Genomic DNA, 25,284 nt, shown 5'->3' with positions numbered 1-25,284 from the left:
ATGGATGGATGAAATGCATTTTCAGAAACAGAAGGGATCTCAATTCATTATACTATAATTCCAACTTCTCATGACTTGTTTCTTCCTAAATTTAAGAAGGCAACAGATTAGCTTCTCATGCATTCAGAGGTACCCACGAAACATTAGAATTTGCAAACACGGGTCGTGTTCGTGTCCGATGTTCCTAATGAAGGTACCCAACTGGGAAAACCATAATACAAGCTAGTACTCTCCAGGTTGTGGTCCAGCATCAGGAAATTAAATCAGCATCCCAAAACCTTGTCTGCTTTGATCCGAGGTTTCTCAACTACTGTTCCATCATTCCCAGCAAGTGCTCGAAACTTGTCTTTCCTAGTAAAGATCGTGCATTCATAAGAAAGAATGGCAGCAATCAACCTCTGAATTTAGTTTGCTACTTCATGACTAGACTTTCCTGACTTGCATGTCAATTCAGCTGGCAACTTCGTCAGGAAAGTGACCTCGCAAGCAGGGCTTGGGTTCATGAAGAAATAAAATAGATCAATCCCTTTCCACCCTCCTGCTGTTGTTCCACGAAACATGCTCATGCGATTCTCCATAGCCACGGGCACAACTAATTCGTCGGTTAGTTCAGCGAGAAGGGCTGAAAATCGGAGAGGAAAGGGTTCGCGACAAGTAGTACCCTCTGGGCATATTGCTAGATCACCTTGTTGAAGTAATTTCTTTATCATGGATGCATCTGTAGCACGATCTCTGCTAAGTCTAACTGTCTTAATTGGAGAAATGATTTCCGATAGTCTGGAGACGGAATATGTAACAGCTGGAATGGGGCGGCCAAGGGCGGTAGAGAGGAAAATGGGGTCGAGCAGGGTTCTGTGGGAGCAAATGAAGAGTACACCGGATCGGCGTAAGGAGCTTTTGACAGGGGGTGGTGGATTGCCCTTAACTGTGACACGAACCCCAAGTGCCCAGAGTGCATAGTACACCATTGACATGGGAAGGAGTGATCCAGCTGCGATCCGAAGACAAGCGAGGGGGAAACCGATTGGGATCCAAAGGATGGTGAGAACAGCTAAGAGGGGTGTTGGCTTCTGAACTAAGCGGCCATCATGGAACACTAGGGCCTTCGGGAGTTTGTCATGTGTGACGGCCTTCACATCAGGTTTCGGTGGAACAATGTAACCCTCCTGCATTCAGAAGACTAGTGGTCAAGAAACTTTGATGCTGAGGTAATGCTTACAACACTAATTCTGTCAAGCTAAAGTAGTCAATTTTTTGACGATATTATGCAATTAATCTTGCAAGTAATATTCTTCAGTATACTACAACATTAGTTACATTCTTTACGAGGCATGCATGTAACGTTAACGTACAACATTAGTTACAAGACACACAATGCTAATAAGAGAAAGGAATCTTCCTAGCGCTTTCGAGCATACTTAGTACAAATTTTTGATTGAGATAGGGATGTTGTTTGCTCCATTTTTAATTTGGTCAAAACTGCAAGGAATTAAAGTGTAATTTTTTAAATTAGAGGGAATTAAATTGAATATTTGGCAAATCAAAGAAAGTTCATTTACATAGGGGACAATATTGATATTTTACATACAATCATTAGATTGGATGCTTTCCATTCAATTTTTAATTTAGTTGAAACCATAGGAATTATATTGTATGTTTCTAAATTAGAGGGAATTAAATTGAACATTTAGCAAATCATAGGAGATTTTTTTGGTATTTTACCGTATAATCAATGACAAAATAAAAATGGACAAGATTTAACATCTTAAACAATGTTGAATTATTTGTTTAGTGCATCTGTAATTTTTATTTTCTCTAGTTTATCACCTCCTTAGTGTTCAAATGTGTTTTAGTGTATGTAGGATACAACAAATAGATAAATGATTAGCCAAATATTGGATGTAATATTCAAACAGGAATTTTTTTTTGCTTTTTTTTTCATATGCAACAAATAGCATGCAGTAGTTCGCTAACCTTGCACAGTGTCATGAAAGGAATATCAGTTTGTCTGTCACCCAATCCAATCTCTGGCTGTTCATCACCAAATGCTTTCTTAAGAGAATCAGCTTTGTTCTTCCCAATAAGAACACCAGGATTCTTAACAAAACCAGTTGCCCTGCCCTTGTAAGTACCAATCTCAGTACCCAAAACCAAGTCAGCTCCTAAGAAATCTTTCAAGAAAGCTTCCACCATAATCCTGGGATTGGCAGTGAGGACACAACGTTTTCTACAAGAAGAAAACACTCTCCATGACTCCGGATGAAGATCACTAGAGTAGAACTTTGGTAACACGGCGCGAGCAATCGATTCTATGTCACAAATTCTTAATCCAGCAAATGTTGCAAAAATGAGAACTTGAATTCCAGCAGATTCAGAAACAAAATAGTAAAGAAGACCAGCGATTGGTGCAGTCAAGACCAGGAAAAGAAGCCTTAGAATCCCTCCTGCTTCAAAAGCGATCAAAGCTAAGTAAGCAAAAGAATTTCGCCCTCTAAGCAAGGTTCCATCCAGATCCGCCACCACCGTGTCCCTCTGGCGACCGATGGACGCGCATTTATCGACAGTTGGGAAGGCAGTGATGGCCATTTTGGCTTGGAAAAGCTTTCTAACTCTGTGGAAAAATTGAAGTATCCAAAAGCACCTGTTCCTTGAAGTTGAATTCGCTTGGGGCTTGGTTATATTTAAGATGATCAAGTTGGGAAAAAGGACATGTTGAGGAATAGCTTGTGGCTACTTGCTGTCGAGGGATAGCTTGTGGCTACAAATTTGAATGAAATAATTATTGATTATCCCAATTATATTCTTCATGGTACAGATCGTCATTTTCGTGTCATTTGTGTACGGAACCCGCATAACAAGGTGGACTAGTCCACAAAAAGTAGAATAAGAAAGAAAGAAATAGAAAATAAGAAGGTGAATGAGGTTGAATTAGTGAAAGACTTTTTTTCTTCATTTTTGGATGGAATTTTAACCAAGTCAACTCATATTATTATTTCCATAATTCGACATTGCATCACAAAACTACAGCTGACAAAGAAGAGGAAAGAGAGATAAATTAGCTCACAAAGACAAGAGGAGAGGAAGATAAATATAATAAAAAAAAATTATTCCAATGGAATACATACATCTACATTCATTGTCCCTGCATTTAGATGCTTTTCTAGACTTAATTTCATTTTTTGCAAAAATAACAATAATAATAATACAAAAACGTTCTTTTAACGAGTGTCTGATTAGTAAAATCCTTTTAAAGCCTTGTTTGAAATTTTTTTTTAAAAATATTTACATTTTCTATAAACACATTTTTCAATTAACTTTTTAACTTGCATATATCAAATCACTGTAGTATATTTTTTCTATAAGAACTCCGTAAAATAGCAATCGAAATGTAAGAATTTTATTTAGGTTTCATATTTTAATGAGGAGGAATTTCCCCAGGTCTAAAGCAGTTTAAGTTTCTTTATGCATGCATGTTTGCCCCAAAATAAGGGGGAAAAAAAAAAACAAAAGGTTGATTTGATGCTTGTGCTTTTGAAATAAAAAACCTTGATTGGCCTAATCTACTGGTAATCCACCGTCAGATTCCCAACTCTAATAAGGTAGTGAATAAACAAAGGTAGTCCAACCAGCTAATAACCATTAAGTAGCGTATCTCCAGTCTCCACATGCAACTTCCATACCTTACAGTAACTAGGATAAAAAACAAAGAAGCAGTAAAGGCAAGCAAATGAAAACCGACATGCACCATGTAGCTGGATTTGCAAGTCCTTTCTGAAAGAAGGTAAAAATATAGTGCAAGACAAGCGGTGTGCAATAGTACTATTACTACCTATACTAGTACTATATCCTATATCTCCTTACATATACATAAGAAGCACTTTGTGTTTCTACGGTGGAGCTATTTTTAAGTGCAACTTTGCTTCCATGTGTTGTACTTTTGAGTGTTGAAACGCTTGCTAAAGTTCTTGTACCTTGAGGTCGGCGTTCAACTGCAGTGGACATTAATTGCTGCCAATCAATTGTGCTTTGTGCTCCTGGCACTTATGGGCCCGGACTCTTAAGAAATTGAGAGAGACATATACAGAGCCATTCTGTATGCTGAAGCTATTTTTGATATATGTAAGGATATATATATATATGTGTGTGTGTGCTAGATATCTTTTTTTTTTGATGATTTTTTATGATATTATGGCCTGCAAAATTTAAAGGTTATGTTCAAGATTCAGATATATATATAATATGTAAAATAATAATATGTGCAAGATTTAGATATATATACTTTTATTATATATGTGTAAAATATAAGATGTAAATATATCTTTTTTCCCGGTATTATGCCCTGCAAAATTTAAAGGCTATGTGCAAGATTCAGATATATCTATGTATATATCTTTATAAAATAGAGATATATGTGATACGAAACAATTCATATATATATATATATATATATATATATATATATATATGCATAAAATAGAGATATATGTAAGATGAAACAATTCAATCACATGTTCCCCTAATCCTTTATATTATTTTTTTATATATAAAATTTAACTACAATTTAACTAAAATTCAATTATTGTTTCACTAAATATTAAATAAGTACGTAGATGTATATAAAATAGAGATATATATGGAAGGTAAAACAATTCAATTCCATTTTCTCCTAATCCTTTATATTTTATTTTCTTCATACTTTTTTATCCTAAAATTTAGGTAAGTGCGCGGCTTCCTTGTCATCATCTCAAAAGATACGTGTCATTTATCGGCCAACCCTTGCTTACAATTGATGGCCAACTTTTATTAATTGTCGGCCATTAACCTTTGTTGTTGACCAAATTGTTCCGGAAGATATCTCTTTTGTGCGCCACTGCATGCCACCGCTTGGTTATATTTGTAATTTTGTGTTTCTTTGATTGCTTATAAGATGCAAACAGTCTTCATGCAAAATCGACTGTGTACTTCACTTCTCAGTTGCATGTAAAGCTTCTTCTCAATTGTTGTGAATCCAGAAACTCATACACAAGGTATTTTTATATTATCTGATATTTGATATTCGATGGAAATCTTTTCCTTCCTCTGTTATCATCTGATTCTGAATTTCGGTCTCCCTGGTTTCTTTGTTTATCAGAAATTCTATGCTTACTGCCTTAACATCTTTTGTTCAGGTTTCCAACAAAGTTGCTGCACTGCTTTCTGCCTTAGCCATCAATGGAGGTATTGTTTTGCTAGCTAGGTTTATTAACTTGCCTGTTTGTTCATAGTTTGTCTCTATCGTCTTTCCTGTTGTTCCTACCAGTCTTTTTTCCTTATTATTACGCTTAAGAAGCTTCTGTTTTATTCACTGTGTAATTATGTTAAAACAAATCTCCTCGATTGTAATACGGACAACATGAGTTCCTCTAAGTTATATCGACCTGACAATGCTCTGAATGTTCGTGAGAAAAAAAATGAGAGGAATAGAAAAAAGAGAGAAAAATTTGCTGCTCTTTCGAAGGAAAAGAGGCTCATCGAAGGAAAAGTAGAGATGCGTATCACAGAAAAAATTTAACCAAACTTTTGTCCAAGCCAGTTGGTGAACAATCTCAGCAGATTTCCAAACTATCAGATACTTCAGGCTCTGTTACACCAGCTACTTCTAACAATTGTGCTGATGGTACGTATCCATTGCACAATTTTTGCTTTCTCGTTTATCCGTAAGCTTTCTCATTTATTCATCGTTTTTTTTGATATTGTTGTATGCAGCCTGACTCTTTGTCTACCGTGTATTGCAGCTGCAAAACTTCATGCAAATACACTTGCTCAGAGAGCTGATGGCTGTGTCAACACAGCTACCTCTTCTAATCCTCAACTATCTGCATGCAACCGTCAATATGACAATGGTAAAGTTAAATAAAATATTACTATTTGTCATTATTTTATTACAGATTTCTTTTCTAAGCTTTCCAACATTTATCTGCCTGTTTGTCTTGCAATCTCTTGATGCCGGATCTCAGTTACTTGGCTTCAAATGTGCTCCGTCCCTCCTGCCTTCCATGCACATCAAAATCATCTTCGAGATTCGCACATTTCGCCGCTTTCCTATGCCACTATACATGATTATGGTACATGCCTAATGGTTATACTTACTACTATAAGGAACTGGCACAATTGTTTGTTTATTTTCGGTTGCTGTCCTCAACTCTGTATTTCTGTCTGTCTACTTGGTAGACAATGAGGTTCCTATACCTGACGCTGCATCAAAATTAAAGAATGGTGTCTCCTACATATGAATGAAAACAACTACTATTACTTAGTAAAGACAACAAAAAAATACTAATGAAATTAAATACAACAACTGCAACCAGGAAAAAAAAACCAAAAAAAAAAATTAAATACAACCCCAAAAAAATACCAACAATAAACAATAAATAGACCAAAAAATTTAACACAATAATTAAATAAATAATATCACTGCATAAGTATAACAGGATACATTTTAGACACTGGTAATACAGTTTAAAAAGCCATAGATTTTAAATGCTAAGACTAAGCAGTATTGAATTACACTAAATTGGCGCTCGCGCCTCGCGCGGGAAAACGCACCTAGTATTTATAAGAAGCACTTGGCCCTTCTACTGTTGCTGGAATTTCGAGTGCATCTGCCTGTTTTAGGCTGTTGTAAGTTGGGCTGCTGGTTTGTACGTTGGAGGTAACCACTTGATGCGAGTGTTGCTGGTTTGTACGTTGTTGCTGCGACTCTTGGTGGACTCAATGCGCCTGGTCCATGCTATTGTACATTGAGTGGTCCCACTGCTGTAATTTGTACATTCGGCTGATGGTTGTGCAGCTGGCTTTCATAGGTTCTGACAGCTGTGTGGATGGACAAGAAAAAAAAGTTTTTTCTCTTCAGATTAAATAATTAACTCCACTTATAAATGATTATATTATGATTAACTTCACTTAAATGATAATCAATGTTTAGAATATGGAATGTGAAAAAATTCCATAGTTGTGTGCATGTGGAAAAATATTCAGCAATTTAATCAAAATGCTTAATTTCTGCAATGTGGAAAAAATTCCAAGAATGGTGATGAATATAATAATTGGAGTCCATAGATTTACAGAAATATTAGATAGATTTCTGATATATAAATGTATGTATGTGATATATAAATGTATGTGAGTGATAGTGTATAGATTTAGAAATATATTTTTATATACGTTTGTATGTAATAAACATAAAATATACTTTATTCTTGAATTTTCATCAAGCAGTTTAATCATATGTTATAGTGTTTAAAGTAACTTTACTTAAATGATATATAATCAATTTTTAGAAACTGAAACTTGTAAAAATTCTTCCTTCGTACTTGAAAATTGCGTTTATGTAATTTCTAAAATATAATAAGGATAATGATGTATATTTATTCAACCAAGAATTTAATCAAATTATCAAATTTGAATCTCAAAAAAAGTTCACTAATTGCCTTCATGTGGTTTTTCCTACTATAATAATAAGGATAAGGATGTATATATTTGTTAAAAAAAATGCATAAATTGATTGATTTAAAGAAATACTAGATAAATTTTTGATATATATAATTGTGTGTAAGTCATACTATATACATTTAGATATGTTTCCAAATTATTGAATTCGGATCTAAAAAAAAGATTCATGAATTGCCTTGATGTTATATATAATTCTAATATATAAATTCTAATATAAGGATCTACATAAAGTTATATTTATATATTTAAATATTTAAATATATAACCATGTATATTTATTAAGTGATAATATATAGATTTAGATATATATATTTTTTATAAATTTTTTTATATAGATATCTGATAAACATGAGATATACTTTACTCTTCAATTTTGACCAAAGAGTTCAATCATGTGCCATAGGGGTTAAATCACTTGTCTGCTACTACCTTCTATTTTTTACTCTTTTGGCCATTTAGATGCTTATTTTGTGGACCGATTTCTTCTTAAGCTCGGCTATATTTGTCATTTCTACTTCGTTGGTCTCGGTTTTCCATATTTGTTGTTTTTTACTCATCAACGATCAATATACATAGCTAACACAAATTGCATGCAAACAATTTCCTACATTAACAGAACCAGTTTACATGCAAATTACAGTGCATTTTACATCTTACAGCTTGCTTCATACAACTAGCTTCAGATCAGGTATTTTCTTATGCTCATCCAAACTTACTTCAGATGAGCTATTCAGTTGTTTCATGCTACTAGAAATTTCTTTTATCCCAATCTGTACTCAGGTGATGGAAGTTTCTTATAATACGCAGTAGCAGAGGTACTTTGATCAGCTTCGTCTGCTATGTCCATGGAGGTGTTCTACTCTTTTTGCTTGGTTTAACTCCTTTTCTCTTTTCTATTAATATATTTAGTTCATAGCTTACTCTATCTGTATTCATACCCTCCATGCTTTTTAGCTGAGTAGTTTGTTCGTTACGCATCACCACATATACCTATCTAAGGATATATGTACAAACAGTATATATCTGTGCATACGCCTAGATTTTCCTCTGTCTATCTTTGTTTCTCCCTTCGTCAACGCTTATAAAAAATATGAGCTACTCCAAACTAAGCGTAAAGGATGATCCTGATAAACTTCGTGAGAAAAGGGACGAGCGCAATCGTAAAAAGAGAGAAAATTTGCTGCTCTATCTGTCGAAGAGAGAGAAGCTCAGCGGAAAAAGAGCAGAGAAGCTTATCACAGGAAAAAATTGGAAAAAATAGTTTCCAAGTCCTTCCCACAACAATTTGAAGAGGCTTGTAAATCACCAGCTTCTACATCTGTTATACATAGCCTTCCTGGTCAACAATGTTCTCATGGTACATAGTGATTCAAAAACTCTTATTATATTCTGATAATCTGTATGCCCATAGTATGTTCACGATAACCTGTCTATTTCTTTTACTTTGTTCATGGTTAGGTTTCAATGATAAACTCAGCCAGCCCATTGCTTCTCAAATTTCCAAACACAACCACAATGTTCATGGAATTATTGGTTGTAATCAAGGTTAGTCACAGTATTTACCAACTTTTCTTACAATTTAACCACTAGCTTTATGTATAGTGAACTGAAAATTTTACTGGATGACCTTCAGCTCATTCATGGAACGAAGTCTCATGCTCTCATTTTACAAAACACTTTATAGGTACCAATTCTATGTATCATGAATCAATAAATTCAGCGAAGCTTAGTTGTGTATATATCTGTGTTTCCTGCTACATTATAGTCATTTAGACTCTCCACTGTTTCTTATCCTATTTCAATTCCATTTGCTTTTTTATAATATTCATATCACCAGTTTCAACTCTATTTATTGTAATAGGTGCCTCAAAAGCTGGTATTCGAATTTCTCCCTCTTCAAACAACAATACTCAATTATCTTGTGCTAAGTTGGGTAAAAAATTAAAGCAACCGATTTCTTCATTCTCAAGCTATGAGAAAGGTACATGGTCTGCTTTGTTTTTAATATATCCCTCCTACTCAAATTATAAACTCTATTCTATTGATACAATGGTCCACCCCTAATTTTTATACACAGGATCTTCTTCTAACTCTGTTACACAACACACATGTGTAGCTATTGACATGATACAAAATGCAGGTGATTTAAGCTTCAAAGTTGATCATTGATTCTTGTTCATAATATATAACTATCAACATCATCACCATCAACTATATTAATATTCTTCTTTGCTTTTCAGATAAATCATTCATATGCATGAACTGCTACAAATTCCTGACAGAAATAGCTGAAGAAACTTCAGGTCATAAATCTTTTTTCAACTTTTTCAAAAAACTCCTGATCTTATTGTGTCTAACAATTTCATGAACTTTATCTCCAATAGATTTGTCAGCTATCCTTCCAACATACGAGGTGTATGAAGTTCCTCATAATCGTTCTGCTAGAAGAAGGAGAAATGCAGGTTACTAGCTTTGATGTGAATTTATTACCTTGGGCATAGAACAACTGATATCAGCATATCAGCTATTTGACAATTATCATAAGATTGTCATTTTATTCTCAATTTTGTTGTGTACCTAGAAATTGCTTATTTCTGACCATAGTTCTTTTATCACATCATAACCATAAATCCTAATCATTTTAAATATTGTTCTTCTACCCTCATACAATCTATTCCCCCAATACTACATTCTCTGACTAGTTGATAACATCAGCTTCACATGTCTAACTAACACTTCCATTATATAACCTCAAACCACTTCTGTTCATGCAAATAGCTTGATCATATTGGTAACAGTACGTATATAAAGCTTATGGTTTCTGCTTCTAATTATATATACTTGAATCATTCAAGGAAAAGCCATTAATCAGCCAAACAAGTGAAAGTTGTTAATAACAAAAAGAAAAAAAACAGAGGTACACATTACAAACCACTGATCGTTCCTCTTCTACTCCCTTATTTTCACTTCCAACCTTTACTTTACCTAAACTAATTGGTAATTCTATAGGTAACCAAGCTGTTGATGGAGTTCATGCACTCCAATTTATTAATGGTCAAGCAGATAGATTACCTTCAAAAGCTGATTGCCAATACTGTGGAGCAAAAAAACTGCACTCTGAGACACCTAATTTCTGTTGCTCTGATGGACAAGTAGTTCTACATGAAAATAAATTACCAGATATTCTTGTGGAATTGTTCACTGGTCACTCTGATAATATAATTGAACAGTAGGAAATCTTGCGCTTCCACTCGCCATCTGCGCACACTAACTATCTACAGACAAGTACTAAATATACTACTTCACACTATATAAGCTCCAACTACTTAAGCAAGAAAGAGTACTACAAACCCATGAATTTTCTGTACTTTTTACCTTGTTTTCAGCCCCTAAATTTCACGTCTCACACCACCTGCACACGCAAACAACTAGCTGCCACGCAAATGTCAACACCAGATATATTCTAACACCGTGAACAGAGATGAACATTCTGATACATCTATGCCATTTTACGGTAATAAAATTTAACATACCACCATTGGTTAATAAATTCAATAAATGTAATAAAGATATAATAATTGAAACTATATATAATATAAATAGTAATACTAATATATACTAATACTAATATATATAATAGTAATTTACTTATAATTTAATAATTCACAAATACACAATATTAATTCATAATTTATACTAATACCAATATATACACATACAAATTAAGCATTAATAACCCCCCTCCACGTACAAATAATTAACTATTAATCTTCCATCCATCTAAATCAAACCATTTTATTCAAATAATTCCACCAGCATTATACTCTCCCATCCAGCGCCTAAAAATATAATAATTGAAACTATATGTAATATAAATAGTAATACATAGTAATACTAATATATATAATACTAATATATATAATAGTAATTTACTTATAATTTGATAATTCACAAATACACAATATTAATTCATAATATATACTAATACCAATATATACACATACAAATTAAGCATTAATAATCCCCCCCTCCACGTACAAATTATTAACTATTAATCTTCTATCCATCTAAATCAAACCATTTTATTCAAATAATTCCACCAACATTATACTCTCCCACCCAGCGCCCGCGCATTGCGCAGGCCAGTCCCCTAGTATATATATATAAAGGGCAGGGAGAGATGGGGTCTGGGTAAACATTTTTTATCACTTTATATATTTTCCAATTTTATTCTCATGAATTGAAAATCATTTATTATTTACATAAATTGCTAAAATAACTGTCTATAACTATTTTTAACCATAACTCATCTAAACCCATGTTGAAAAAATGACTGACTCTAAGTATTATAACTACTAAAGCAGCCTTTCTTTGATAAAAAAAAAAGTTAAAATACCACAATTTGCTTTAGTAATGAAAATTTTATATAAAATTGATTCGCAAAAATGAGTTTTTGAATTACACACCACTCGTCGCATCACATGTGCCTTTAGGGTAGGGATGTAATCGAACCGAGCTGCTCGCGAGCTCGGTCAAAAGTTTGACTCGAACTCGGTCAAACCGAATTTGAGTCGAGTTCGAGCAGCTCGATAAGGCTGTCGAGTCGAGTTCGAGCATCCAGAAGCGATGCTCAAAGGCTTGACCGAGTTCGAGTAGCTCGATAAGGCTGTCGAGTCGAGTTCGAGCATCCAGAAGCGATGCTCGAAGGGTTGACGAGCCTTATCGAGCATTTTAATTTTAATTATTTAATATTTTTAATTTTAATTATTCAATATTTTTAATTTTAATTATTTAATATATTATTATTATAAAATTACCCTTATATCCAAAAGAATTATCGAATTTACGAAATGTTTCAAGTCATATAAAAATTTTAAAAGGGCAATAATGTCTTTTTGCTTAAAAAATATTAAGAAAATAAAATTTAATAACTCGAGCTCGAACGAGCTCGAGCGAACTAGATAAGGCTCGAATGGACTCAAGCCCATGCGAGTCGAGCTCGAGTACTGCGAGCAAGCTTCGAGCTCGAGCTCGAGCTCCAATAATACTACTCGCTCGAGCTCGAGCACTCCTAACTGTATGTCGAGTTGAGCTCGAGTATGGCGATACTCGAGCTCGACTCGACTCGATTACAACCCTACTTTAGGAGAGGCTGGCTCTGTTATGCATAGCCGTTGCCCCGTAACTTGATCTAAATTTTGCTTCTTAAACACATTGCCATTTAATTAGATAAAGTCATGGAAGTTAGGTCAATGGCAATCAGAGAATTAACTAGTAGAGAGATTATCAAGATTACTTTATTATATGCAGATAGCCAAAGTAGTTGATATTGTACTTTGAAACTTTTTAAAATGTTGCTTATAACCTAATTTTTTTCCCCTTCCAATTCTGTTAATTTGTTGGTAATAAAATAAGTATTTATTAGTTATTATATTGCAAATATTAATATTATGTTAGTGTCCTGCATCTATAAATGTTTCAAAAATCTCAATAGTGACTGAGTGTTAGGTAAAACCCATCTGTATAACATATTTGACTTACTAATATTAAAATGATTGAAGTGCATTTTGAGAAAATTACGTTGAATGAAATATGACTTTGCTATTCATAGTCTATAGTCCACAACCAAATTCAAGATTCATTTACAACCTCTAAACAAATGTCAATTTGGTCCCTAAATACATACAAAATATAATTAGAGAAAGTTTAGAAGACATATGGAATATTTTTTCACACCCTACACTCCTAGCCTCCTAAATTCCATTACTCATCATCATGAGGTCACCTCTATCTACACATTAAGAAATTGTAATTGTATTAATTGAAGGGACCTCGTCACCTAAAGCTTAACCTGGAACTAGAACTAATGCTTTAGTTAATCAAACTAACACCAAAATTATTGAACTGTTCGAATGGTTTTTGAAGTGTACTGGACAACTGGTTCTATCCTTTTTATTGAACTGAAATTTGGGATGCAACCCCCAACATCAAGGAAATCAAAGAAAGATAATCAGGGCTCAGAAAATAGAAAAAAAAATGTAGAAAACTAAAAGAAAATGGTATTGCTTGACTTATGAATATTATATAGTTCTAATCATTGCACTAAAACAAATGCGCTGAAAGGAAATCAAATTAGAAATATATACCGAATTTACAATACAATCCATGAACAGTAAGGAACTATTTGACAAAGCTACTTCTATCTCAAGGGAGCAAATTAAAATAGACTTTTGGAAAGTTTCCCTCTGAATTCTCGTCTAATAAAAGGATTTATTATTTTACAGTTGTATCCCTAAACAATAACCTGCTATTTATTAATATAGTTGAAAGACAGAGGATATTATATAGTTGAAAGAAACTTTTAATTGAACTTTTATCTGGTTTCACTATAGGAGAATCTGGTTCAAGGCTTCTCCATTTGAACTTCTATCTAGTTTTGTCCAATTATATAATTCTTACAACATTTGGTGCAAAATGGTACGATTTTGGTGTAAACATAAATTTTTGTTAACTCGTACATCTAATTCACGATCACACCAAAGATGTACAATTTTATGTTTAAAGTCCTAAGAATTACAATAATTGGACCAAACCAAACAAAATCAACTGAAGCAGGGTACGGCTATAATCGAGTCAAGTTGAATTCGAGTAGGATACTAGAGTTCGACTCGACTAACAAATAGAAGTATTTGAGTACGAGTTCAAGCTCATCGAGCACCTATTTTTTTTTTTTTTTTTTTTGAAGCTAAATAAAACTCAAATCTTGTCTTCTATTCCATTTTGCGAGATTTTTTTTATACATTACTAATTGTTGTGATGACCATATTTAGTTAGTGTAACATTTTTTATATTAGCACCTATTTATTGTTAATGACACGCCATCTATTTTTTACAAAAGAATATGAAGGAATAAGAGCGTCATTAACGAAACATTGGAGTAATCAGTAAACTTGCCTTATTTAGCTCCAAAGTTAAAAAGGTACCCAAATGATAACGGGCACTGAATCAGCCGAAAGCCTAAATCGCCTACTTAAATGATGGCCTCTTGATCTCGGTACATGCCCAAAGAATTTTTGGGCTAATCTACCCAGAGCTTACACCATGATCCAAATAAACCCAACCTCTCCGTCGGAGTTTAAGAACTCAACTCCCCGACGCCAAAATACCAAATCCTGTCCAAAGCCCAACTGTGGGCCAAAACTTTCACCACCGGCGTCAAAATTTTCTTTTAGAAATGCCTCTGTTTCTATTTAGTTCTTTACATGTTTTGGCTAGATTGCGAGCGGCTCGAATACGAGCTCGTCAATATCGAGTTCGAGCCAATTAAGTCGATCTCGAGCTCGAGTTCAAAAACATTAAACTCGTTGGCTCGCGAGCTCAATTATATTTTTATTTTTTATTTTAATAGTAAAATTACATATATATCCCTAATATTTTATTATTTGTTAAAAAAAATTATAATTTTATTTATTTTTAAAAATAAATAATTTAAAAAAAAATAAAATAATAATAATTTTTTTTTAAGCTTAAGGTTGATATTTTGAGCTCGTCGAGCTCGAGTTTCACAAAATTAACTCGAGCTCGGCTCGATTAGTCAAAGCTCGACTCGAGTTCGGCTCGTTTGCACCCCTAGTTTTGGCTAACAAATCATAAAACATGCTCATTGTAATACCTTCTTCGTTACTTTCACTCGTGGCGAAGGAAATAACTAGTCCCCAGCATTTTAGATCCCAAAGGGTTTCTATTATTGAGGTGAGTCCATTTATAAAAAGACCATTGAAAATTATAATATTTATAAGCGATAGACACAAATATGAAGTCTCTAAAATCAAAGAGATGGATAATTTTTTTGGTTTATCTCTATCGCTGAATCATATCATCGACTAGTATAAAATATTTTTTTTATTACAAGAATGACATTGTGGCGTGTTTGATAAAAAAAAAAAAAAAAAAAAAGAAGAAGAAGAAGAAAGAAAGAAAAAAGGCACAAGAATCGTTGCTAAAAGTCTTTAACATTTCAATTCCTAAAAAACGAGAAGATATAGGCTTCTAATGATTAAAATTTTAAAACGCCCTAAACCAAACGTCAATTGGCATGTGACGACTCGGTCCATGATTTTTCTCCAGTCTTCACTCCGTTTGGAAGTTGGAACAACCACACGTTTCCCAACCGTCTTCACACAATTCACCAACCCCCAGTTCCTGACACACCAAATTGAGAAGTGGATAAGCAACACGCCCGCTTAAAAGTTTCCAGTTCTAGTTACTTAGCGCATCATATACTACTACTCTTTAATCAATGTTGTTAAATTTGGACCGAAAAGTGATCCGCTAAACTGCTGAATCAAGGGTCAACTAGTCGAATCGATCGGACCGTTCTAAAAAATTCACTGACATCAGCATGATATTATAATTATTTTATATTTTTAGAAGGTTCAGAAATATTGAAATTAAGTTCTTGGTTATGTTTGGCCAATCATGAAAAATGTTTTAAAAATATTATACTTGCAATCAAATATAAACCTAATAAATATATATAAAAATATAAATTCATGGTTAAAATATGTCCATTCTCCAAAACTACTTGAAAAACTAAATTAAGACAAAATAATGCAAGTTGGAAACACTGATGCTAAATTAATGAGATCACAAGGATGAAAAACATATTGATTTAGAAATCATTTAGAAAAGCGAATGATTTTGATATTTACACTAAATGGGTGACATTCTCTTATTCCTATTAATAAATAAAAATATTACAATTTAGGTAACTCAAATTATGTTTGTGAAAAAGGAGAAAGGCAAGTTTGATAATCGGGGTCAATCAGTTGAATCGGGTCCTGGTCTAACCAATTTTTTATGATTTTAACTGATTTTTGATTAAAACGATGCTATACTACAAATCAATTTGAAAAGAAGGTGAGTTCACGATCGGTCCGGTCCAGGTATAATAACACGGCTCGTCTTTCATTTCCTCCTGAAGAAAATGGGATTCACCTGAATCAAGAAAAAGGGATTCACCTGAAGGCCACAGATGAGACCACGTGGGCACCCATTATTCCTCCCAAAAGGACCAAAACACCCTCCTCTTTCTCCAGCTCACACTTCAAAGTTCAAACAAAATAATTAACGTGGTCTCCTTGTATTCAAAATAAAAAAAGAAAAACAATAATTTGTCTCAACCGTCCAGCAGCCTGCCCAAAAAAGAGAAATGGGCCGTAAAAGTTACACCACGTCAAATTGATTGTATTAACAAAATGAATCTACTTAAAATTCAAAGAAATTAATCTCTTGCAAGATTCTTATGGGTAGATAATCTTATGTACTGGCATTTATGAAGTTACGACATCCAATTGATTTGCAACGCCGAACATGGAGGAGCGTAACCGGAAAAGCTCAAAATTGCTTCAGTTTACGAGCACAGTTATATGGTAGTGACAGGAGTGGGCCCCAAGTTGCCCTTTTCGGCAATTATTAACGCTTTCCACGTACAATACTAAAAACGCTTTCCTTTTCGTTCTTTTTTCTCTTTCTCATTCTTTCCGTTCCGAACTGCTGTCATGCATTTGATATGCATGTTTTTAAATCTCCCAGGACGTCCAGATACCAGTTCATCCCAGCTAGCCTGGTAAACTAACCCCATTTTCCCTCTTCGTTCGACTAAAATCTAGGGTTCATTCGGGTTTTTCGAGGGAAAGAAGAGACAACGCTAAATAAAGAAAGCAGCAGCTTCTTTTTTCCTTTTTATTTTTATTTTTTAAATATATATATCTCTCCCCTCTTGAATCTGACTCGAACCCAGAAAAAACCAGATAGCATTGGGGCTTTTTAACCATTTTTGGGGGATTTGGGAGAAAATGAAGCGAGGTAAGTTCGACTCACTGATCCCAGTGAGTCGAATCAGATCGATTCAAATTCTGATGGGTTTCTTGTTTCTTTATCTTGTGTTAATGAGCCTTGAAATTCCATTAGTTTTACGAAATGGGTTAGGCTTAGAATCGCCCGAGCCCGACTCTACGATCTCCATCAACACTTTGCCCATTAGAAGCCCTGATGCCAGTGAATATTTCGTCAAGGAAAACCCAGTTTTCAACTTTCAGGAGAGGAAAAAGGAACAGTTTAAGAAAGTTTCAGGGCTTACTTTCGACGAAATTGCTTTTGATAGTGTAAGCAAAGATGACTTTTCTGAGCTTCATACGACTGTTAGGGACGCATTTGTGATGGGGAAGAAAATATTGGAAGAAATTGAATCGGGAAATGTTAAGGCCGAGTTGCAAAATCGAACTCAAAACCGGACAGAGTCTTGTCCCAGTTCCGTGTCTTTATCAGGGGTAGAGATGCAAAAGAAGGGCAAGTTAATGGTTATACCTTGCGGATTGACACTGGGGTCCCACATAACGGTGGTGGCTCGGCCGCAGTGGGCCCACCCAGAGCGGGATCCGAAGATAGGATTGTTAAGGGAGGGGGATGAGACTTTGATGGTGTCTCAGTTCATGATGGAATTGCAAGGATTGAGAGTTGTGGATGGTGAGGACCCTCCTAAGATTCTGCATTTTAATCCCCGGATTAAAGGGGATTGGCGTGGAAGGCCTGTCATCGAGCAGAATACGTGTTACCGAATGCAATGGGGATCAGCATTGAGGTGTGAAGGGTGGAAGTCTAACGCTGATGAAGAAACGGGTAAGGGATTGCAATACTGTTATCGAGTATTTGATTAAGTGTTGATTGATGAGTATCTAGCTGCATCATTATTTTGCCATGTTGGTTGCAGGGAGTTAATTTTGGTACCTTTCTGTTTGTGACTTTTCAAACCTGGTGCTATGCTGGAGTGTACTGAATTAATTATTTAAGATTTTATTTGTGTTGACGTATTTGAGAAAGGGAGTCATTGTGGGCTATAATGTTTTGAATTGAATGTTAAGTTTACTTTTCAACGAATAGGAACAGTAGGAGAAGCCAGAAACAATGGTGTCTCCCTTTTAAAGATATATAGCGGCAAAGTAGGATTGTCAGAACCAGATACTACTGTACAATCATTGGTCGATTGCAATGGCATCTTTTTTGTCCCTTTTTTTGTGTCTTATAAGGTTTTCTCTCCGTTTCTGACTCAACAAAATCAGACTTTTGAATATGGAGGAAACTGGATGTGGAATATGTAGGCTTGTCTCGTTGTGTGAGTTCTTAGTTGTCAGTAGTTATATACTTGTATTTAGTTGCTTGTGGGTTTTGTTTATACAATGTGGCTTAGGGTGAGCATCGAGCTTTTGAGGATTGTTAGAGCTATTTATGTGTACAATCTTTGGATTGTCTGAAGTTGATGGACAGGTGAAATGTGAAAAGTGGATTCGAGATGATGATGATCGCACTGAAGAATCCAAAGCCACATGGTGGTTAAAAAGGCTGATTGGGAGGACAAGAAAGGTGACAGTTGACTGGCCTTACCCTTTTGTTGAGGGCAAGTTATTTGTTCTTACACTTAGTGCTGGTTTGGAAGGTTATCATATTAATGTGGATGGGAGGCATATTACCTCATTCCCTTATCGCCCTGTGAGTATTTATTGTTACAGCTGTTGAGAAGTAAAATCAAATGAAGTGCTTGGCTGAGGAAAGTTTTAAATATTGACAGGGTTTCACTCTAGAGGATGCGACTGGACTATATATTAATGGAAACATTGATGTTCATTCAATATTAGCTGCATCACTACCAACTACGCATCCAAGTTTTGCTCCACAGCAGCATCTGGAGATGCTGACTAAGTGGCAGGCTCCGCCTCTCCATGATGGACCCGTGGAACTCTTCATTGGCATCCTTTCTGCCGGCAATCATTTTTCTGAGCGGATGGCAGTAAGGAAATCATGGATGCAGTATAAATCAATCAAATCTTCGGAATATATAGCTCGATTTTTTGTGGCAATGGTAAAGATTAGGCATTAACTTGTAAAGAATGTTCCTATCAAGAATTTCTTGGAAGCTCTGATGCTTGAAATTTTGAATTTTGGCAGCACAGAAGAAAGGAAATAAATGTGGAGCTAATGAAAGAAGCAGAGTTTTTCGGTGATATTGTCATAGTGCCTTACATGGATCATTATGATCTTGTTGTTTTAAAGACCATAGCAATCTGTGAATATGGGGTGAGCCATGAATTATAGCAAATTTAGAACTTATTTTGCTGTTCCATAATTGTTAAATTGCTTTTCTTTTTCCTTTTGCTTATATAAGCTGGATGTTTATAGGTTCGGACGGTTGCTGCAAAGTACATAATGAAGTGTGATGATGACACGTTTGTAAGGGTGGATGCTGTCATGAAAGAAGTGAAGAAAGTCCACCGTGGTAGAAGCCTGTATATTGGAAATATTAATTACTATCACATACCCTTGCGACATGGTAAATGGGCAGTGACATATGAGGTATACTTTCTTTATATTTGGTTTAGTTCTGCAATCCTTACAATGTTACAATCTCTATGGCTGTGCTTCAATAATCTTTGCATCAACTTGAGGTGGATTCTCTTGCATTCCTCAAGAAGCTGCATGGCACTTGTAACTTTTTTTCTCCTTATTGTTTCAATGGTTGAAGTGCATTCAATTAAAGCTTAGCAATTTATACTTTTCCTTCTTTTGATTGGAATGTGCTAAAACACATTCCAGATTTAATTTCTACATACTGCTGGATTGGTCATGTTACTTGATGTAGGAAATTCAACTTAGTTAGTATATGTGATTTGTTACTTGGGCGACCATATGACTTGCAATACGTATCCAAAAACAGCAATTTGATGTGTTTGTACTCCTACATTTTGATTCCTTGAGTGAAAGTCACATGCTTTAGATTATATTGGTAAATTTATTACGATCTGAAGAAAATAATAGTATGTTTTCTTTTGTTCTCTTCTTGTTTAATGGAACTGTGCTGCTACAAAAGTCTTCCGGTGTTGTTATTTGTGAAACTAGACCTTTATTCTTTTGCATACAAATTGGACATAATGATGTCATAGAATTGTTCTGCCGTGGAGCTGAAAGCGTCTATGCCTTTGGTGGAGACATGGGGAAATGAAAGAGTTGGGAAGAAAATATTGTAGTTGTCAATTATCTGGGAGTTTTAGAAGGCAAGGGAAGGAGAAGAAATGGATTCTTCTAATGCTCATTGTATTTTCCTTCCAGATCTTAGAAGAAACAGAAAGATAGATTAACTTGGTAAATAAAATCTTTTATTTGTCAAATTGTCCGATATCGAAGAATTTGTATCCACACGAAAATGGGTGCATGTGTAACAAATAAAATAGACTTAATCTTCTGCTAAGTTATCTGTGATTCCCACCTTTCAAACTAAGTAAAAAAAGCTTAATTATTTCTTCTCTCCTATGCTCCCGGCCAGAGGAATAAAAAGCCTCTCATTTTTTTTTGTTGTATTTATTTTGCTCCTTGATAAATTTTCTTCGCTTCTTTCTTTCTACTGAATTCTTACACAAGTATTACTTTTCTGATTGTGGCTTAATAATGTCATTCAGTGAAATCAGTAACATATTTGCTAAGAATTAACTTTTTGGACACTTGGTAAAGTTTCTGAACATCTAATTGGCTACCTCAAGCACAAACAAAATTTGCATCTCTTTATGTTCTCATATTTTGTTTAAAGCAACAATTTTTCGTTTTTTCATTCGTTAGTAGCTGAATCATCAGATAAAAAGATTTTTTCATCCTTTAATTTTGCATAATTTGTCTTCCGGATGCATATCAAATGGGAAGTTGATTGAATTGATGGTACTTTTACATTTTAAGCAAATCAGCTTTTAGCTCTACTAGCCTCCCCCACAACCAAACCCCCCCCCCCAACAACAACCCACAAACAAAAAAAAAAGTCATTTCCTCTTTCCTTTTCTGTGGGTGAATCTATGTCAATTGTTGATAGCATGATCAAATGCTTATTTATCTTTTCATTCTGTTTTCCTTGGGAAATGCAGGAATGGCCAGAAGAAGAGTATCCTCCCTATGCAAACGGGCCTGGTTATGTCATGTCATCTGACATAGCAAACTCTATAGTGACGGATTTTGAGAAACATAGGTTGAGGGTGCGTTATAATACTTTTATTTTCTTCAGAACCTCTCTCTCTCTCTCTCTGTTTAATGCCTATTGACATAAACACTGTGCTGCAGTTGTTTAAGATGGAAGATGTGAGCATGGGAATGTGGGTGGAACGGTTTAATAGCTCAAAGCAAGTTGAGTATGTGCACAGCTTGAAGTTCTGTCAATTTGGATGCATTGATGATTATTATACTGCACATTACCAGTCTCCGAGACAGATGATCTGCTTGTGGGATAAATTACAACTGAAGGGAAAACCTCGCTGCTGCAACATGAGATGATGAGTCTCAGTCTCTCCTGATTAGATTTTAATGGTTAGACCCTGAGGATTTGCACAGAGAGAAGTGAGAGAAGGCTTTGCGGCTATAGCCTGTACATACGTGAGTAGATTTTGACTGTCAAAATGGAGCTGCTATCTTAAATCCTCCTAATCCATTGCTTATTCACTTTCTTTTTGGGGGCCTTGTCTCATGAGTTCTGATGTCTTTGAGATCTCATGTCAGTTGGACATTGAACTCGATGAGAATAGTTTTTGCAATTTCAGGTCCTGTAATGTAGACTAAAATGATACAGTTTATACGAGTAAAATCAACGAGCGAGTAGTTCCTGCTTATATCAGAATCCAATCTTTGAGGTAGGAGCACATGCTTTTGCACTTGCTCTTGTCTAATCTACTGCATAGCCTGTGCTAATTATTATTACGGTCCAAGCAGTCGGTGGGACTGGCTAGGCATCATTGGAAGGTCTTTTGTTGTTAGAGATCTTGCTCCAGGCGGTCAAATAGGCTTAGGGTTCATCATAATGTCGATGAACTCGGAACCCTTACAGCTTGATGGACACAATAGAAAAAACTTCGTCCTAAGTCCTAACTAAACTAAAAGGTTCCTTTATGCTATACTATACCGAACAGCACAGACATGGAAAACTTTAGCATCAACCTCCGGGGCCTAGCTAAAGCTAATGCAGTGGGTATCCCAATCCTTCCAGAAGCTGTGGGCGGAAAGCAGAATATATATATTCAATTGCTCTTTCACGTCCGGAGCTTTCCATGGAATTTGAGATAAAAGAAGAACAGTCACAACCAAAGTGATCCTCTGTTGGTGGAGGACCAGAGTTGCTCAAAAGCTGGGTGGGAACTTATTCCGTTAGAATTCCCCATTTATAGCCTTTAAATACTTGTATGATCGATTCCTCAAAACCCTACAAGCTCAACTTTCCAAGCTGTATCACATAGTACCCTACATTGGGATTGGGTGGTCGAGCTTTAATAAGGGGATTAACACTAAATTCCAGACTCTGGCGTGTTGCATTGCGGTTGGAATTAACACAAGGGGGATGCTGTTCTCTCGACCGTTGATCTAATTTTTGAACTAAGATGAAAACAGAATAATAATTACTGGTTTACTGATTTCAATTGCGTTCAGGCACTAAAAGCTTCTGGAGCACAAAAGGGAGACAGTGGGAAGAAAAAGGGTTCGCAATAAACATCTATCAACTAAGAATTATTGGTCGTATTTTCGATTCGCATCGAGGCACAATATGAAGAACTTTCTCTTGGAGAAATTTCGACAAGAAAACATGTTCCAATTAATTACATAAAGTGCTCAAATCGATCATTGGTACTCCGCTGCATCATCACTCGAGCTTAAGCAGCGCAAAGTATGGCAAACCATGCCAAAGAATACACCAAAACAATCCCTGCAGCAAAAAACGAAAAGGTTCGGAACTTATAATCAACTCACCAAGATTATATGCTAAATGACAGAAATTTGAAGCAAATGAGACGGAGAGAATTTTAGGGGTACCTGTCTGCCACGGATAAAACCTTAAACCATTGCTCCAAGCAGCCCCATAAAAACAATCAGTTGATGTGTTGAATCCGCTAGGACAGTTGCAGACGTAAGAATTGTAAGGTCCACCGTATCCACAGACTCCATTGCTCTTTTCACAACTAGCACACATTGCTGGATAATCATTATTTAAATTGAACTTGTAGTTCAGAGCTACCCCATATTTCCAAGCATCCGGATTAGATTCTTGGCCATTGAATCCATACAAGCCAGAATACGCTGTGCACTGCAATTTCTGCAAATCCATCTCAAAAGACGGCCCAAGATCCACAGGTGTATAAACACAACAAGTAGAAACTGGGATGTTTAGTCTACTTATGGCTTGACAAGAATACAGAACGCTGCAGACACTTGCACCCTGAGGATCACACAGTGGAAAAGTAGTCGAGTTGCTTGCACGAATGGATTTGTATATTGGAGAAGCAGAAGTTGAGCAGTCAAGAAGAGCAAAAACCACGTCGTCGCGAAAGCTGAAGGGAGCATTCCAATCCAGGCTGAAGCCTTTACTTGGTTGTGAACAAGAGCAAGTTGACATGGAGGGATCAGTGATGTACAAAACTTGGTTGTTGTAGTCAATGGATGTTACGGGGTAGCAGCCTGTGTGAGTGGAGAAAGTGAGTTGTTGCTGATTGCAAGTTACATAAGATTGGAAACGGGGATCACCACATCCAGGACCTGTGCCAAATGGGTATTTGATTGGTATACTGCCACAGGTTTTCTGGCAAGCTTGTCCCAAGGCTGGCTGGACATATACGATCAGCATAGTGAATGTTATGATAGAATTAACAGAAATTTTGTTGATCTTCATGTTGATCAATTGATTGACTAGGAAATATGACAGAAATAACCAGATAGGCAGACACACACACAAGACGACAGAGGCTTAAAGGAGGGGAGAAAGGAGGGGGTATATGCTGATTGTGGTGGAACACTAAATATAAGGATGTGCAGCCAGTGCTTTAAGTTGAAGTTTTTTATGTGCTTTTTTATTGCACGGAGATTGGTTCTTGGTAACTCTGGCAATAGTAACTAATTAGCTTTAGCCCTTGTGAACATTAAACTATTGATGCCCTGATTTTATGTCTCGGCTGTAAGATTTCTAGCTCCAAAAGTAGAATATTAGAAATAAAAAGCATACTGAGCTGACTTGCGGAAGCCTCCTAATCTTCATTCAACCGCATGCTGATGCTGCTGTAATTGAATAATTAGTTGAGGGCAATTAAGGGCCGTACCATGATTGATTTATAGGATTTTGATCTGCTATTCTATAATCGCTTTTCCTTTCCTCTCATATATGGGATGAAAAAGATATCAAAATAATAACTGCGTATGTGGAGAAATTTGCGCTTTTCTGTTTGGAATCTATGCTTAGAAGTTGGCTTATTAGTAGTGCTATGTATATTGGACTATTGAGCATGTGCAGTAAAGCAGGATCGGATGCATAAACCGCCGTGCATGCCTTCCGGATCTCGTTCTCCATTTCTTTACACTGGGAAAAATCCCAATGTAAGGCATATGCATGCACGGCTGGAAAAAATTCAAGAAAGTGAGTACCATAAGATAACCAAAATAGCCTTGAGGTCTAGGTCAAAGGATCAAATCCTTTAGTTTACATTCCAATATCCAAGATTTCCTTAATGTATGGGGTGTGGACCGAAATTCATCCCTAATATTTCAATAAAAACACATTTCATCCCTAAAGCATCAAATTTGGACAAATTTAGGACACTTGATCTTTAATTAGAAAATTTGGTCGGGAGTTAAAAGATGTGGCTCACATGCGCCATTAGAGCAATAGAGAAGAGACGCAAGTGTTCAATTAAGTATCCGGCCTTAGGGGTACAAACGAATCGAACCGCT

At 35.5% G+C, this 25,284-nt stretch overlaps 5 protein-coding genes across 9 annotated transcripts; 3 read left to right on the top strand and 2 right to left on the bottom strand.

The window, feature by feature from the left end:
* Positions 1-18: 18 nt before the first annotated feature.
* LOC113717299 (glycerol-3-phosphate acyltransferase RAM2-like) lies at positions 19-2,738 on the bottom strand. Its single transcript, XM_027242077.2, has 2 exons — positions 1,975-2,738; positions 19-1,166 (listed from the first exon to the last, which is right to left on the bottom strand). The coding sequence occupies exons 1-2, from the start codon at positions 2,584-2,586 to the stop codon at positions 405-407; spliced, it is 1,374 nt and encodes a 457-aa protein (XP_027097878.2). The 5' UTR covers positions 2,587-2,738; the 3' UTR covers positions 19-404.
* A 1,116-nt stretch (positions 2,739-3,854) lies between these two features.
* Positions 3,855-6,161, top strand: LOC113715563 (uncharacterized). Of its 5 annotated transcripts, none has more exons than XM_072070865.1 (6): positions 3,855-4,119; positions 4,938-5,027; positions 5,169-5,217; positions 5,573-5,656; positions 5,775-5,882; positions 5,997-6,161. In XM_072070865.1, the coding sequence occupies exons 3-6, from the start codon at positions 5,212-5,214 to the stop codon at positions 6,114-6,116; spliced, it is 318 nt and encodes a 105-aa protein (XP_071926966.1). In that variant the 5' UTR covers positions 3,855-4,119; positions 4,938-5,027; positions 5,169-5,211; the 3' UTR covers positions 6,117-6,161. The 5 variants fall into 5 exon arrangements, 4 of the variants coding, with proteins under 4 accessions (XP_071926966.1, XP_071926965.1, XP_071926964.1 ...); XM_072070864.1 differs by having other exon boundaries at positions 4,928-5,027; XM_072070863.1 differs by having other exon boundaries at positions 4,717-5,027.
* Positions 6,162-8,118: 1,957 nt separating this feature from the next.
* On the top strand, positions 8,119-10,150 carry LOC113716558 (uncharacterized). Its single transcript, XM_072070170.1, has 8 exons — positions 8,119-8,179; positions 8,660-8,848; positions 8,950-9,036; positions 9,125-9,175; positions 9,353-9,472; positions 9,569-9,631; positions 9,732-9,794; positions 9,876-10,150. The coding sequence occupies exons 1-8, from the start codon at positions 8,119-8,121 to the stop codon at positions 9,959-9,961; spliced, it is 720 nt and encodes a 239-aa protein (XP_071926271.1). The 3' UTR covers positions 9,962-10,150.
* A 6,765-nt stretch (positions 10,151-16,915) lies between these two features.
* LOC140016833 (hydroxyproline O-galactosyltransferase GALT6-like) lies at positions 16,916-22,187 on the top strand. Its single transcript, XM_072070821.1, has 7 exons — positions 16,916-18,171; positions 18,806-19,038; positions 19,118-19,408; positions 19,495-19,623; positions 19,726-19,899; positions 21,453-21,560; positions 21,646-22,187. The coding sequence occupies exons 1-7, from the start codon at positions 17,349-17,351 to the stop codon at positions 21,853-21,855; spliced, it is 1,968 nt and encodes a 655-aa protein (XP_071926922.1). The 5' UTR covers positions 16,916-17,348; the 3' UTR covers positions 21,856-22,187.
* Positions 22,188-22,952: 765 nt separating this feature from the next.
* On the bottom strand, positions 22,953-24,429 carry LOC113715804 (wall-associated receptor kinase-like 20). The gene is made up of 2 exons (XM_027240107.2): positions 23,380-24,429; positions 22,953-23,272 (listed from the first exon to the last, which is right to left on the bottom strand). Exons 1-2 carry the CDS (start codon positions 24,230-24,232, stop codon positions 23,220-23,222), a joined length of 906 nt encoding a protein of 301 aa, XP_027095908.2. The 5' UTR covers positions 24,233-24,429; the 3' UTR covers positions 22,953-23,219.
* Positions 24,430-25,284: the final 855 nt, after the last annotated feature.

This window comes from Coffea arabica, chromosome 11c (assembly GCF_036785885.1).
Source record: "Coffea arabica cultivar ET-39 chromosome 11c, Coffea Arabica ET-39 HiFi, whole genome shotgun sequence".
Lineage (NCBI taxonomy): Eukaryota > Viridiplantae > Streptophyta > Magnoliopsida > Gentianales > Rubiaceae > Coffea > Coffea arabica.
Note: the sequence above shows the minus strand (reverse complement) of the source record. Positions and strands in the feature narration are given on the sequence as shown.